The sequence below is a fragment of the Scyliorhinus canicula genome, chromosome 6 (genome assembly GCF_902713615.1).
Source record: "Scyliorhinus canicula chromosome 6, sScyCan1.1, whole genome shotgun sequence".
NCBI classification, from domain to species: Eukaryota; Metazoa; Chordata; class Chondrichthyes; order Carcharhiniformes; family Scyliorhinidae; genus Scyliorhinus; species Scyliorhinus canicula.
This window is the reverse complement of record NC_052151.1, coordinates 14,587,064-14,602,668: the sequence shown is the minus strand read 5'-3', so window position 1 is coordinate 14,602,668 and position 15,605 is coordinate 14,587,064. Positions and strand designations below refer to the sequence as shown.

The following is a 15,605-nucleotide window of genomic DNA, read 5'->3' as shown; positions in this document are numbered from 1 at the left end:
ATCATTCCCTTCCTCTGGGATGGAGCGGGATGGCCTTATTATTGATCATTCCCTTCCTCTGGGATGGAGCGGGATGGCCTTATTATTGATCATCCCCTTCCTCTGGGATGGAGCGGGATGGCCTTATTATTGATCATCCCCTTCCTCTGGGATGGAGCGGGATGACCTTATTATTGATCATCCCCTTCCTCTGGGATGGAGCGGGATGGCCTTATTATTGATCATTCCCATCCTCTGGGATGGAGCGGGATGGCCTTATTATTGATCATCCCCTTCCTCTGGGATGGAGCGGGATGGCCTTATTATTGATCATTCCCTTCCTCTGGGATGGAGCGGGATGGCCTTATTATTGATCATTCCCTTCCTCTGGAATGGAGCGGGATGGCCTTATTATTGATCATTCCCTTCCTCTGGGATGGAGCGGGATGGCCTTATTATTGATCATTCCCTTCCTCTGGGATGGAGCGGGATGGCCTTATTATTGAACATTCCCTTCCTCTGGAATGGAGCGGGATGGCCTTATTATTGATCATTCCCTTCCTCTGGGATGGAGCGGGATGGCCTTATTATTGATCATTCCCTTCCTCTGGGATGGAGTGGGATGGCCTTATTATTGATCATCCCCTTCCTCTGGGATGGAGCGGGATGGCCTTATTATTGAACATTCCCTTCCTCTGGGATGGAGCGGGATGGCCTTATTATTGATAGCCCCTTCCTCTGGGATGGAGCGGGATGGCCTTATTATTGATCATCCCCTCCCTCTGGGATGGAGCGGGATGGCCTTATTATTCATCATTCCCTTCCTCTGGGATGGAGCGGGATGGCCTTATTATTGAACATTCCCTTCCTCTGGGATGGAGTGGGATGGCCTTATTATTGATCATCCCCTTCCTCTGGGATGGAGCGGGATGGCCTCATTATTGAACATTCCCTTCCTCTGGGATGGAGCGGGATGGCCTTATTATTGATCAGCCCTTCCTCTGGGATGGAGCGGGATGGCCTTATTATTCATCATTCCCTTCCTCTGGGATGGAGCGGGATGGCCTTATTATTGATCAGCCCTTCCTCTGGGATGGAGCGGGATGGCCTTATTATTGATCATCCCCTTCCTCTGGGATGGAGCGGGATGGCCTTATTATTGATCATTCCCTTTCTCTGGAATGGAGCGGGATGGCCTTATTATTGATCACTCCCTTCCTCTGGGATGGAGCGGGGTGGCCTTATTATTGATCATTCCCTTCCTCTGCGATGGAGCGGGATGGCCTTATTATTGATCATTCCCTCCCTCTGGGATGGAGCGGGATGGCCTTATTATTGATCATCCCCTTCCTCTGGGATGGAGCGGGATGGCCTTATTATTCATCATCCCCTTCCTCTGGGATGGAGCGGGATGGCCTTATTATTGATCATCCCCTTCCTCCTGGATGGAGCGGGATGGCCTTATTATTGATCATTCTCTTCCTCTGGGATGGAGCGGGATGGCCTTATTATTGATCATCCCGTTCCTCTTGGATGGAGTGGGATGGCCTTATTATTGATCATCCCGTTCCTCTGGGATGGAGCGGGATGGCCTTATTATTGATCATCCCGTTCCTCTTGGATGGAGCGGGATGGCCTTATTATTGATCATCCCGTTCCTCTGGGATGGAGCGGGATGGCCTTATTATTGATCATTCCGTTCCTCTGGGATGGAGCGGGATGGCCTTATATTGATCATTCCCTTCCTCTGGGATGGAGCGGGATGGCCTGATTATTGATCATCCTGTTCCTCTGGGATGGAGCGGGATGGCCTTATTATTGATCATTCCCTTCCTCTGGGATGGAGCGGGATGGCCTTATTATTGATCATTCCCTTCCTCTGGGATGGAGCGGGATGGCCTTATTATTGATCATTCCCTCCCTCTGGGATGGAGCGGGATGGCCTTATTATTGATCATTGCCTTCCTCTGGGATGGAGCGGGATGGCCTTATTATTGATCAAACCCTTCCTCTGGAATGGAGCGGGATGGCCTTATTGTTGATCACTCCCTTCCTCTGGAATGGAGCGGGATGGCCTTATTATTGATCATCCCCTTCCTCTGGGATGGAGCGGGATGGCCTTATTATTGATCATTCCCTTCCTCTGGGATGGAGCGGGATGGCCTTATTATTGATCATCCCCTTCCTCTGGGATGGAGCGGGATGGCCTTATTATTGATCATTCCCTTCCTCTGGGATGGAGCGGGATGGCCTTATTATTGATCATCCCCTTCCTCTGGGACGGAGCGGGATGGCCTTATTATTGATCATACCCTTCCTCTGGGATGGAGCGGGATGACCTTATTATTGATCATTCCCTTCCTCTGGGATGGAGCGGGATGGCCTTATTATTGATCATCCCCTTCCTCTGGGATGGAGCGGGATGGCCTTATTATTGATCATCCCCTCCCTCTGGGATGGAGCGGGATGGCCTTATTATTGATCATCCCCTTCCTCTGGGATGGAGCGGGATGGCCTTATTATTGATCATTCCCTTCCTCTGGGATGGAGCGGGATCGCCTTATTATTGATCACCCCCTTCCTCTGGGATGGAGCGGGATGGCCTTATTATTGATCATTCCGTTCCTCTGGGATGGAGCGGGATGGCCTTATTATTGATCATTCCGTTCCTCTGGGATGGAGCGGGATGGCCTTATTATTGATCATCCCCTCCCTCTGGGATGGAGCGGGATGGCCTTATTATTGAACACTCCCCCTCCTCTGGGATGGAGCGGGATGGCCTTATTATTGATCATTCCCTTCCTCTGGGATGGAGCGGGATGGCCTTATTATTGATCATTCCCTTCCTCTGGGATGGAGCGGGATGGCCTTATTATTGATCAATCCCTTCCTCTGCGATGGAGCGGGATGGCCTTATTATTGATCATTCCCTTCCTCTGGGATGGAGCGGGATGGCCTTATTATTGATCAGCCCCTCCCTCTGGGATGGAGCAGGATGGCCTTATTATTGATCACCCCCTTCCTCTGGGATGGAGTGGGATGGCCTTATTATTGATCATTCCCTTCCTCTGGGATGGAGCGGGATGGCCTTATTATTGATCATCCCCTTCCTCTGGGATGGAGCGGGATGGCCTTATTATTGATCATTCCCTTCCTCTGGGATGGAGCGGGATGGCCTCATTATTGATCATTCCCTTCCTCTGGGATGGAGCGGGATGGCCTTATTATTGATCATCCCCTTCCTCTGGGATGGAGCGGGATGGCCTTATTATTGATCAGCCCTTCCCCTGGGATGGAGCGGGATGGCCTTATTATTGATCACTCCCTTCCTCTGGGATGGAGCGGGATGGCCTTATTATTGATCAGCCCCTTCCTCTGGGATGGAGCGGGATGGCCTTATTATTGATCATTCCCTTCCTCTGGGATGGAGCGGGATGGCCTTATTATTGATCACCCCCTTCCTCTGGGATGGAGCGGGATGGCCTTATTATTGATCATTCCCTTCCTCTGGGATGGAGCGGGATGGCCTTATTATTCATCATTCCCTTCCTCTGGGATGGAGCGGGATGGCCTTATTATTGATCATTCCCTTCCTCTGGGATGGAGCGGGATGGCCTTATTATTGATCATTCCCTTCCTCTGGGATGGGGCGGGATGGCCTTATTATTGATCATTCCCTTCCTCTGGGATGGAGCGGGATGGCCTTATTATTGATCACCCCCTTCCTCTGGGATGGAGCGGGATGGCCTCATTATTGATCATTCCCTTCCTCTGGGATGGAGCGGGATGGCCTTATTATTGATCATTCCCTTCCTCTGGGATGGAGCGGGATGGCCTTATTATTGATCATTCCCTTCCTCTGGGATGGAGCGGGATGGCCTTATTATTGATCATTCCCTTCCTCTGGGATGGAGCGAGATGGCCTTATTATTGATCATTCCCTTCCTCTGGGATGGAGCGGGATGGCCTTATTATTGATCATTCCCTTCCTCTGGGATGGAGCGGGATGGCCTTATTATTGATCATTCCCTTCCTCTGGGATGGAGCGGGATGGCCTTATTATTGATCTTCCCCTTCCTCTGGGATGGAGCGGGATGGCCTTATTATTGATCAGCCCTTCCTCTGGGATGGAGCGGGATGGCCTTATTATTGATCATTCCCTTCCTCTGGGATGGAGCGGGATGGCCTTATTATTGATCAGCCCTCCCTCTGGGATGGAGCGGGATGGCCTTATTATTGATCATTCCCTTCCTCTGGGATGGAGCGGGATGGCCTTATTATTGATCATTCCCTTCCTCTGGGATGGAGCGGGATGGCCTTATTATTGATCAGCCCCTTCCTCTGGGATGGAGCGGGATGGCTTTATTATTGATCAGCCCTTCCTCTGGGATGGAGCGGGATGGCCTTATTATTGATCATCCCCTTCCTCTGGGATGGAGCGGGATGGCTTTATTATTGATCATCCCCTTCTTCTGGGATGGAGCGGGATGGCTTTATTATTGATCATCCCCTTCCTCTGGGATGGAGCGGGATGGCCTTATTATTGATCATTCCCTTCCTCTGGGATGGAGCGGGATGGCCTTATTATTGATCATTCCCTTCCTCTGGGATGGAGCGGGATGGCCTTATTATTGATCATTCCCTTCATCTGTCTGCGTCATGGACATTCAGTGACTCGGTGAAAAGGGGAAGGTAAGTATTGATCAGGCAGACCATGTATCTAAATATATGTCCTCTTTCTCGCTGTGATATCTTTCTCTCCCTCTCTCTCTCTCCTTCAGCCAGCACCTAGCCAAAATGATAACAGCGTTTGGGAACAGATCTTTGATAAAAACGCCCAGGTGAGTGTGGTTAATAGACTTTCTGTTAATGACGTGGAATGATCCAGAAACACTAGATTCACTGGAGAGAGAAAGCTGGACTCCAGAAACTCTGCATCCAGTGGAGTGGAAACATTGAGCTCCAGATCCCGGGATCCACTGCAGAGATAACGCAATTCCATAAACATTGAATCTGGATGCACTGGAGAGAGAAAGCTGAGTCCCTAAAACACTGGGCCCACTGGAGAGAGAGAAACCTGGGGCGAGATTCTCCGCACTCCCGACGGTGCGGAGAATAGCGGGGGTCGTAAAATTTTACGGCCACGCTGTTCCGACGCCCTCCCGCTATTCTCCCCCCCCCCGACTCCCGATACGAATCGCTGCCGCCGTTTTTTTACGGCCGGCAGCGATTCTCAGCTGATCGATGGGCCGAGTTCCCAGCCCTTTACGGCTGTTTTTACGAACGGCAAACACACCTGGTCTGGCCGTTCGTAAAAACGGCCGTAAACTCTCGATTTTTAAAACCATGGCACCGATTGGCACGGCAGTACCACGGCCGTGCCAAGGGTGCCATGGGCCCGATGCCCGCGCACTCTTTTTCCCTGCGCCGCCCCGCTGTGTCACTTCGCGGGGCGGCTGAGGGGCATCCCGGCCCGCGCATGCGCGGGTTTCGCGCAAATGCGCGATTACGTCATCCGCGTATGCGCGGGTTGGAGTCTTCCAAGATGCGCGGCTGACGTCATATGATGCGTCAGCCGGCGCTAACTCTGGCAAGCGGGCTTAACGAAATTCGTTAAGCCCGCGATGCCGGAGTTTACGGCGTCGGCATGCTAGCCCCGACCGGGGACCAGAATCGGTTCCCGGTCAGGGAGGGGGGGGGCTGGCGTCAAACCCGCCCGGATTTGACGCCAGCCTTACGATTTCTCCCCATATGGGAGAATCGCGCCCCTGAACTCCAGAAACACTGGACCCACTGGAGAGAGAGAAACCTGAACTCCAGAAACACTGGATCCACTGGAGAGAGAGAAACCAAATTCCACAAACACTGGACCCACTGGAGACAGGGAAACCTGAACTCCAGAAACACTGGGCCCACTGGAGACAGAGAAACCTGAACTCCAGAAACACTGGGCCCACTGGAGACAGGGAAACCTGAACTCCAGAAACACTGGACCCACTGGAGACAGAGAAATCTGATATCCAGAAACACTGGACCCACTGGAGAGAGAGAAACCAAATTCCACAAACACTGGACCCACTGGAGACAGAGAAACCTGAACTCCAGAAACACTGGGCCCACTGGAGACAGAGAAACCTGAACTCCAGAAACACTGGGCCCACTGGAGACAGAGAAACCTGAACTCCAGAAACACTGGGCCCACTGGAGACAGAGAAACCTGAACTCCAGAAACACTGGGCCCACTGGGGAGGAAGAGAGAGCTGGGAAACAGTGCGACCACTGGAGAGAGACAGGGCTGGGCTCCAGAAATTGTGGGTCAACTGGTGACAGAGAACTGGGTTCCCTAAACAGTGGGTCCACTGGGGAAATGAAAAAAATGAAAATCGCTTATTGGCACGAGTAGGCTTCAAACGAAGTTACTGTGAAAAGCCCCTAGTCGCCACATTCCGGCGCCTGTTCGGGGAGGCTGGTACGGGAATTGAACTGTGCTGCTGGTCTGCCTTGGTCTGCTTTAAAAGCCAGCGATTTAGCCAAGTGCTAAACCAGCCCCAACCAGTCAGCTGAGCTGCACAATCATTGAAGCCAGTGGTGCGGGAGGGAGAGAGATGAGCTTCAGAAACACTAGAACCAGTGGAGTGGGAGGGAGATAGCTGAGCTCCAGAAACACTGGATCCAGTGGAGTGGGAGGGAGTGAGCTGAGCTCCAGAAACAGTGGACGCAGTGGAGTGGGAGGGCGGGAGCTGAACTCCCAGAAACCCTGGACCCAATGGAGAGGGTACGGGCATTTGCAGTTCTCGAGAAACACTGGATCCAGTGGAGGAGGAACTGACATTAGCAGTGCTATTTTAAAAAACCACTGGATCCAGTGGAGAGGGAACGGACATGTGCTGAGCTCCAGTAACACTGGATCCAGTGGTGAGGGAACGGACATGAGCCGTGCTGGAGAAACACTGGATCCAGTGGGTTGGGAGCGGACATGAGCCGTGCTGGATAAACACTGGATCCAGTGTGTTGGGAGCAGAAATGAGCCGTGCTGGAGAAACACTGGATCCAGTGGAGAGGGAACAGACATGTGCTGAGCTCCAGTAACACTGGATCCAATGGTGAGGGAACGGACATGAGCCGTGATGGAGAAACACTGGATCCAGTGTGTTGGGAGCGGACATGTGCTTAGCTGAGAGTTGGAAGGTAAACCTTACTAGGTAGAGCTCTTACTAGAAACCTGTTAGTGCCCGGCTGTCCCAAATGGGATTTGTGGCATTCCCTGTTTGTCAGGATGTATTAGCCTTGCAAGAAGCACAACACTGATTCACCAGATTTATACTGGGACTAAAAGGGTTACATTTTACGTCCAGCTCAATAATGGTGGTGTATATTAGCTTGGTGGGGATTTTTCGGATGGGGTGGTCTCACTTCCCGCCACCTGGAGAGTGGGAGGGGAACATATTTCCGCTGTCTCCGACTGCCCCGCAGCCATTTCAGGCTCGAATGAACTTTCAACATCTGGCTCAGAGGTAGAGATGCTACCAACTGCGCCATTGGACCCCGCAGGTTACAGCGAAGACGGCTAAATGGGGTTTAGGTTTAGATCAGCCATAATTGACAGCACAGGCTCGAGGGGCCGAATGGCTGAGTCCTGTCAGGTGCTCCTGTGTACTTTTGGATTATTTCATTGTCTGGCCCTCTTGGTTTTGGAGGGAGAGGCTGCCCAGGTGAGGTTCTGTGCACACTCCACGTTCACTCCCGTTCTCTTTACCCCCTAACAGATCCAACAGCCAAAGTGGTCAATGCCTCGATTCAGCTGGTCCGACAGCTTGAGCCCTCCTTTGTCCCCCAGTCCTATGTCTCCTACTAAGATGGAGGTAAGTTGTTGAGCATTCTTATCCAATGTGTGGCATGAATGGCCTCTGCGGGAGCTGCCGGAAGTCTATCTTTCTTCATTCTGTCAAACAGCAAACTGATCTTTTTGGTGAACTCTGCTTGCTCCGAATTACATCTACAATGTGATAACTGTGTCATTTTGCAGCAATTATTTGTGACAGATTCTGTGTGCAGATTGCCTTCTGTCTCCAGCTCTCCTTTCTGCGTTCCAGCCACATGGTTTCTGCTCTTAACTTCCTTCCCGTTACCACTGCTTCCAGGTCACATAAACCACCATTTCTTATTGTCCAAGAAAGTTACAATCAATCCCTTTACAATTGATGCAAATTTTAAAAAAGTCCTTTTCAAACATTCTTTTTTTTCTTGAATATTTTTAAATTCTCCTCCTTTTTCACATTTCCTCCCAAATTTACACCCAACAATAAACAATAATCAGTAACGAATGTAATGTCAATTCGCCATATCAATAACAGAGATCCCACCCTCCCACCAAACCCCAGACATTAGCCCGCATGTTAACATAAACAAATGACAAAGAGGAATCAGGAATCACCCATAGTCACCATTAACACATACAGTCCCCCCCACCCCACCCAACCCTCCCAGCCCCCAACCCTAATGTTCGATGTGATCCAATTCTCGAAAGTGCACAATGAATAACGCCCATGAATTGTAGAACCCCTCCATCCTTCCCCTCAGTTCAAATTTGACCTTTTCAAGCATTACGAATTCCAGCAGGTCCCCCACCATGCCAGGGCACAAGGTGGAGAGGTTGATCTCCACCCTAACAGGATCCACCTTCGGGCGATCAACAAGGCGAAGGCTACAACATCTGCCTCAGCACCCGTTTCCAACCCCGGCTGGTTCGACAACCCAAAAATGGCCTCCCGAGGGCCCGAGTCCAGTTTCACGTGCACCACTTTAGAGATTACTCTAAACACCTCCTTCCAGGCCCTGAGAGGATCAGTACAAGGGTTCTATAAACGGTGGCAGCCTTTTCTGGACTTTCTGGCTCAAAGATAGGTATCTTGGTCAATAGCAGCAGCAACCTGGGGGGGGGGGGGGGGATGGAGGGTGTTCTTTATTGTTTCTATTTTTTTTTTCTATGGTTATTTAACTTAATATTGTGTTAATTTAAGTTGTTGTTAATATGTTTTGTTGTTCATTAAGGATGGGTGAATGTTTATGACTGTTATCATTATTGTTATTGTTGGTATTTTATTGCGGTTCGTTATATAAATACAAATTTGTCAATAAAAATTATTTTTAAAAAGAAACTTCCTTCCAGTAATCCTCCAGCTTTGGACAGGACCAAAACATATGAACATGTTTTGCAGGGCCCCCCTGCAACGTTCTGACACATCTACCCCCCTCAGAGCCGGCCCATCCTGGCCCTTGTGTGGTATGCTCTGTACACCACCTTCAGCTGTATCAGCCCCAACCTCGCACACGAGGTGGAGGCCTTGACCCTCCGGAACACCTCTTTTTAAACATTCTTAAAAACAATGACAGATTCCACAACGGCCATTACACTGACATGACTTTTCCATTCCTCCCACTGAAAAAAGATTCCAGATTTTGTGCGATGTTTTTTTTTATAAATGTTTTTATTCTCCATTTTCACATTTTCCTCCAAAATTCCCACCCCACCCACAAACAGTAAACGGTAACAAATACAAAATCAATCCCCTTAACAATAACAACGGTCCCATCCTCCCACCACCCCAAACAACGGCCCACCTGTCAATATCTGCATCCAATAAAACAAACCCTCCCACGGTGGGAACAAAAACACAAAGGAGAAAAAAGAAAGGAGTCCGGGACCGCCCATGGCCACCCTAGAGTCCACCCCCCCCCCTCCCCCCCCACTGCCCCTGGTCACCCTAGAGTCCACTCCCCCCCCCCCCCCCCCCCCACTGCCCCTGGTCACCCTAGAATCCCCCCCCCCCCACACTCAACGCCGTCCAACCTCTGAAAGAGTACCGTATGTGATATCCAAGAGTTGTAAACCACCCCCCCCCCCCCCCTCCCCTCCAACTCCTCCCGCCCACTGCCTCTTGTAAAACTCCTTCCCCCCAACCTCGGTTCCTTTCCCCCCAACTTTCCACCCCGGCTAGACCACTCGGACCCTGTTCTGCCAGGCTCCGATGGCCGCAGCCCCTCCCCCCACCTCACTCCCATTCACTGGCCGGTTTAAATCGGCCAGCGGGGCGGCCCCCGCCTGGGTCCCTTTCCCTCTTGCCCGGCCCAAGGAAAGCCCAGAAATCCCCTTTTAGCACGCACACCCCACAAATCCACCTACACCCCAAAGAGCCCTCGCTTTGAGTGCAAATCCCATCACTTCCCTTGTCCAAATATATACACCATTGGCTCCTTTAGCCCATACACCCGCACGCAGTGAAACAAACAAACAAAAAAAAAGAAAATATAGTCATGAGGTTACATCAGCATATGGCCATTTCTCAATTTCTCAGTTCTGCCACAGTCCTTCTGCCTTCGCAAACTCCTCTGCTGCTTCCGCCGTTCCAAAATAAAAGTCCTTGGATTTGTAAGTCACCCTCAGCTTCGCTGGATATACAATGCCGCACTGCACCTTGCTGATGTACAGTGTCCTCTTCACCCGGTTGAAAGCAGCCCGCCTCCTCGCCATCTCCACCGTAAAGTCCTGGTATACATGTATACCAGCTCCAGCCCACTGCACCACCCGCTTCTGCCTGGCCCAGCACAGGACCTTCTCTTTCACACAGTACCTATGGAAGCACACTCGCCTTTGGTACAGGCCTCCCCGACCGATGCGCCCGATCCAGTTCATATCGGGAGGGATCCTCCCCCTCCCCTAATAGTTCCGCCAGCATCGCAGCAAAATACTCCGTCGGCCTCGGCCCTTCAACTCCTTCGGGCAGCCCCACAATCCTCAAATTCTGTCGCCTGGACCTGTTTTCCAGGCCTTCCATTTTTCCTCGCAGATCCTTGTTAATCTCCTTCCCCATCGAGGTAAGTTCATCACCATGCTGCAATAATGTCTCCTCCACTTCCTTCAGCGCCTCCCCTTGCTCCCGCACCTCCGCCACTGCGCTCTCCACCACCGTCGTCACCGGGGAAATCGCCTCCTCCACCAGCACACTCAAAACCTCCCTCATCTCCTTCCTCATTGTCTCCATGTATTTTGTAAACTGCCTTTCGAATTCTGCAGCCATTACCTTAGTCATTCCTTCAGCCGTAAGCAATGCGGCCTCCCCTGATGCTCCAGCCTCCATTTTCCTTGGTGACCCGGGGTGACCTTTCCACTCCCTGACGAACTTTCAGCTGTTTTCACAGCCATTTTCTTACTGGACCTCGACATATCCCTTCCCTGTACTTTCTCCTGGCCTTCACCGCCTTCGCTGCCCCTAGGACCGGGTGTCAATCCCCGACAATGCCGTTCCCGAACGGGAACCCTCCAACATGCGGCTGCCTCCCGCCCGCCATCACCGGAAGTCAGCCGTCACCGCTTCTTCAATGGCCTTTGTGAGATCTTTTCACAGTTGAGGCGGGCACGATAACATCATTTAAGATGCATCTAGACAGATATATGAACGGGCGGCAACAGAGGGAAGTAGACCTTGGAAAATAGGGGACAGGTTTAGATAAAGGATCTGGATCGGCGCCGGCTGGGAGGGCCGAAGGGCCTGTTCCTGTGCTGTAATTTTCTTTGTTCTTTGTTCTTTGATGTGCAGACTCTGCACAGACAGTGACCCAAGCCGGGAATCGAACCTGGGACCCTGGAGCAGTGAAGCAATTATGCTAACCACCATGCTACTGTGCTGCCCTTAAAGAGATCTTATTGAAATCCTTGGGATCAATGCAGATGCGCAGGTCTCCCGAAGGCTTTCTAACCCATACCATCGAGCTGACCCAGTCAGTCGGTTAGGTTACCTCGGAAATGATGCCCTGTTGCTGAAGATCCTTGAGCTGTGCCTTCAGACGCTCCCTCAGCGGAGCCGGGACCCGGCGTGGTGCGTGGACCAGTGGCTTGGCATCAGGTTGTAGCAGAATCTTGTATCGATATGGCAGCGTGCCCATCCCGTCGAACACAACCGGATACTGAGCGAGGATGTCGTTAATGCCGGCCTGAAGATCCACATTGGAGGATGTCGTTGTGTAAACCCGCTACACGGGGTTCAGCTGCTTGCAGGCCTGTGATAAGTTGGATGTGGCATATTCACATTTGGTAATGATGCCCACAGAGTAGGCGGAGTCCAGGCACTCGTCCTCTGGATCCATTGTGCTGCCAGGATCAGAATCCTGTAATCGCCGTTGCACATTCTGGACGCGCGGTCATCGGAATTGGGAGCGCTGGCCTCTGACTGGTGATGCAGACCTGCACAAGGCTGCATAGTGTCCAGGCTTCCCGCAGTTTAAACATCGCCTGCCTCTTGCAGGGCAGTGTTTCTTTAAGTGGACGTTGCCGCAGTTCAAGCACGTCATGATGTCGGCATCATCCTGACGCTCCGCGCGTCGGCGCACATGCGCAGTGCAGGTGTCGGCCACTTCGTTATCCCATTCACATCGCGCGTGTGTGCGGCCCCGGGAAAAGTGCGCGAAATGGCCGCATTCATCAATGCTGAGGCGCTGCATCCGGGAGATGGCCTGCACACTCTCTGCCTCCTGGGAGGCAAGTTTCTCATTTTCAGCCGATTTGTACCGGGAATACCGATTTTCTGCGTGCTCCTGCACTGTACATGTTTCAATCGCGATGACAGGGTCATATGCTTGATTTTTAAGAGCTGCTCTCTCAGAGGATCAGAGCGAACTCCAAACACGATTTGGTCTCTGATCATGGAGTCAGCAATATCACCAAAGCGCTAGCAGGGCGGAGGTTAGTTAGGAAGGAATTGAAAGATTCAGCTTTACCTTGTAGATGCTGTTTGATTATGTAGCGCTTGAAGATTTCATTGGTGTCCACTTCACAGTGACTGTCAAACCTGTCCAGGATGGTCTGAAACTTTGTCTTGTCCTGGCCTCTGGTGAAGTTCAGCGAGTTGAAGAGTTGGATGGCTTGATCACCCACTGTTGAGAGGAGAAGCGTGATCTTCCTTGAACCAGACTCACCCACGAGGTCTGAAGGTTCGATGTAAGGCAGAAACTTTTGGTTGATTGTCCGCCAGTTGGCACTGAGATTGCCGGAGGTCCTGAGCTGGTGAGGAGCCTGAATCTTCTCCATGGTGCCGGGATACATTCACTGGTCGTCACGGAACGGACTGAGATTAACCACTTAGATTAAGCAGTCTCCTGGTAGCATCTTAGAACATAGAACATAGAACGATACAGCGCAGTACAGGCCCTTCGGCCCTCGATGTTGCACCGACATGGAAAAAATCTAAAGGCCATCTAACCTACACTATGCCCTTATCATCCATATGCTTATCCAATAAATTTTTAAATGCCCTCAATGTTGGCATGTTCACTACTGTTGCAGGTAGGGCATTCCACGGCCTCACCACTCTTTGCGTAAAAAACCCACCTCTGACCTCTGTCCTATATCTATTACCCCTCAATTTAAGGCTATGTCCCCTCGTGCTAGCCACCTCCATCCGCGGGAGAAGGCTCTCGCTGTCCACCCTATCTAACCCTCTGATCATTTTGTATGCCTCTATTAAGTCACCTCTTAACCTTCTTCTCTCTAACGAAAACAACCTCAAGTCCATCAGCCTTTCCTCATAAGATTTTCCCTCCATACCAGGCAACATCCTGGTAAATCTCCTCTGCACCCGTTCCAAAGCTTCCACGTCCTTCCTATAATGAGGCGACCAGAACTGTACGCAATACTCCAAATGCGGCCGTACTAGAGTTTTGTACAACTGCAACATGACCTCATGGCTCCGGAACTCAATCCCTCTACCAATAAAGGCCAACACACCATAGGCCTTCTTCACAACCCTATCAACCTGGGTGGCAACTTTCAGGGATCTATGTACATGGACACCGAGATCCCTCTGCTCATCTACACTACCAAGAATTTTACCATTAGCCAAATATTCCGCATTTCTGTTATTCTTTCCAAAGTGAATCACCTCACACTTCTCCACATTAAACTCCATTTGCCACCTCTCAGCCCAGCTCTGCAGCTTATCTATGTCCCTCTGTAACCTGCAACATCCTTCCGCACTGTCTACAACTCCACCGACTTTAGTGTCGTCTGCAAATTTACTCACCCATCCTTCTGCGCCCTCCTCTAGGTCATTTATAAAAATGACAAACAGCAACGGCCCCAGAACAGATCCTTGTGGTACGCCACTCGTAACTGAACTCCATTCTGAACATTTCCCATCAACTACCACTCTCTGTCTTCTTTCAACTAGCCAATTTCTGATCCACATCTCTAAATCACCCTCAATCCCCAGCCTCCGTATTTTCTGCAATAGACGACCGTGGGGAACCTTATCAAACGCTTTACTGAAATCCATATACACCACATCAACTGCTCTACCCTCGTCTACCTGTTCAGTCACCTTCTCAAAGAACTCGATAAGGTTTGTGAGGCATGACCTACCCTTCACAAAACCATGCTGACTATCCCTAATCATATTATTCCTATCTAGATGATTATAAATCGTATCTTTTATAATCCTCTCCAAGACTTTACCCACCACAGACGTTAGGCTCACCGGCCTATAGTTACCGGGGTTATCTCTACTCCCCTTCTTGAACAAAGGGACCACATTTGCTATCCTCCAGTCCTCTGGCACTATTCCTGTAGCCAATGATGACCTAAAAATCAAAGCCAAAGGCTCAGCAATCTCTTCCCTGGCTTCCCAGAGAATCCTAGGATAAATCCCATCCGGCCCCGGGGACTTATCTATTTTCACCTTGTCCAGAATTGCCAACACTTCTTCCCTACGCACCTCAATGCCATCTATTCTAATAGCCTGGGTCTCAGCATTCTCCTCCACAATATTATCTTTTTCTTGAGTGAATACTGACGAAAAGTATTCATTTAGTATCTCGCTTAGCTCCTCAGCCTCCACACACAACTTCCCACCACTGTCCTTGACTGGCCCTATTCTTACCCTAGTCATTCTTTTATTCCTGACATACCTATAGAAAGCTTTTGGGTTTTCCTTGATCCTACCTGCCAAAGACTTCTCATGTCCCCTCCTTGCTCGTCTCAGCTCTCTCTTTAGATCCTTCCTCGCTTCCTTGTAAATATCAAGCGCCCCAACTGAAACTTCACGCCTCATCTTCACATAGGCCTCCTTCTTCCTCTTAACAAGAGATTCCACTTCTTTGGTAAACCACGGTTCCCTCGCTCGACCCCTTCCTCCCTGCCTGACTGGTACGTACTTATCAAGAACATGCAATAGCTGTTCCTTGAACAAGCTCCACATATCCAGTGTGCCCAACCCTTGCAGCCTACTTCTCCAACCAACACATCCTAAGTCATGTCTAATGGCATCATAATTGCCCTTCCCCCAGCTATAACTCTTGCCCTGCGGGGTATACTTATCCCTTTCCATCACTAACGTAAAGGTCACCGAATTGTGGTCACTGTTTCCAAAGTGCTCACCTACCTCCAGATCTAACACCTGACCTGGTTCATTACCCAAAACCAAATCCAATGTGGCCTCGCCTCTTGTTGGCCTGTCAACATATTGTGTCAGGAAACCCTCCTGCACACATTGTACAAAGAATGACCCATCTAATGTACTTGAACTATATCTTTTCCAGTCAATATTTGGAAAGTTAAAGTCTCCCATAACAACTAT

General features: G+C 50.6%; 1 protein-coding gene across 1 annotated transcript in view; it reads left to right on the top strand.

Annotated features, from left to right (window-relative positions):
- Positions 1–15,605, top strand: part of LOC119966932 (calpain-11-like) — a 134,757-nt gene that overhangs the window by 95,972 nt on the left and 23,180 nt on the right. The window contains exons 14-15 of the mRNA XM_038798890.1: positions 4,761–4,820; positions 7,746–7,841. Coding sequence (XP_038654818.1) covers positions 4,761–4,820; positions 7,746–7,841 — 156 coding nt within the window. The remainder of the gene's footprint in view (positions 1–4,760; positions 4,821–7,745; positions 7,842–15,605) is intronic.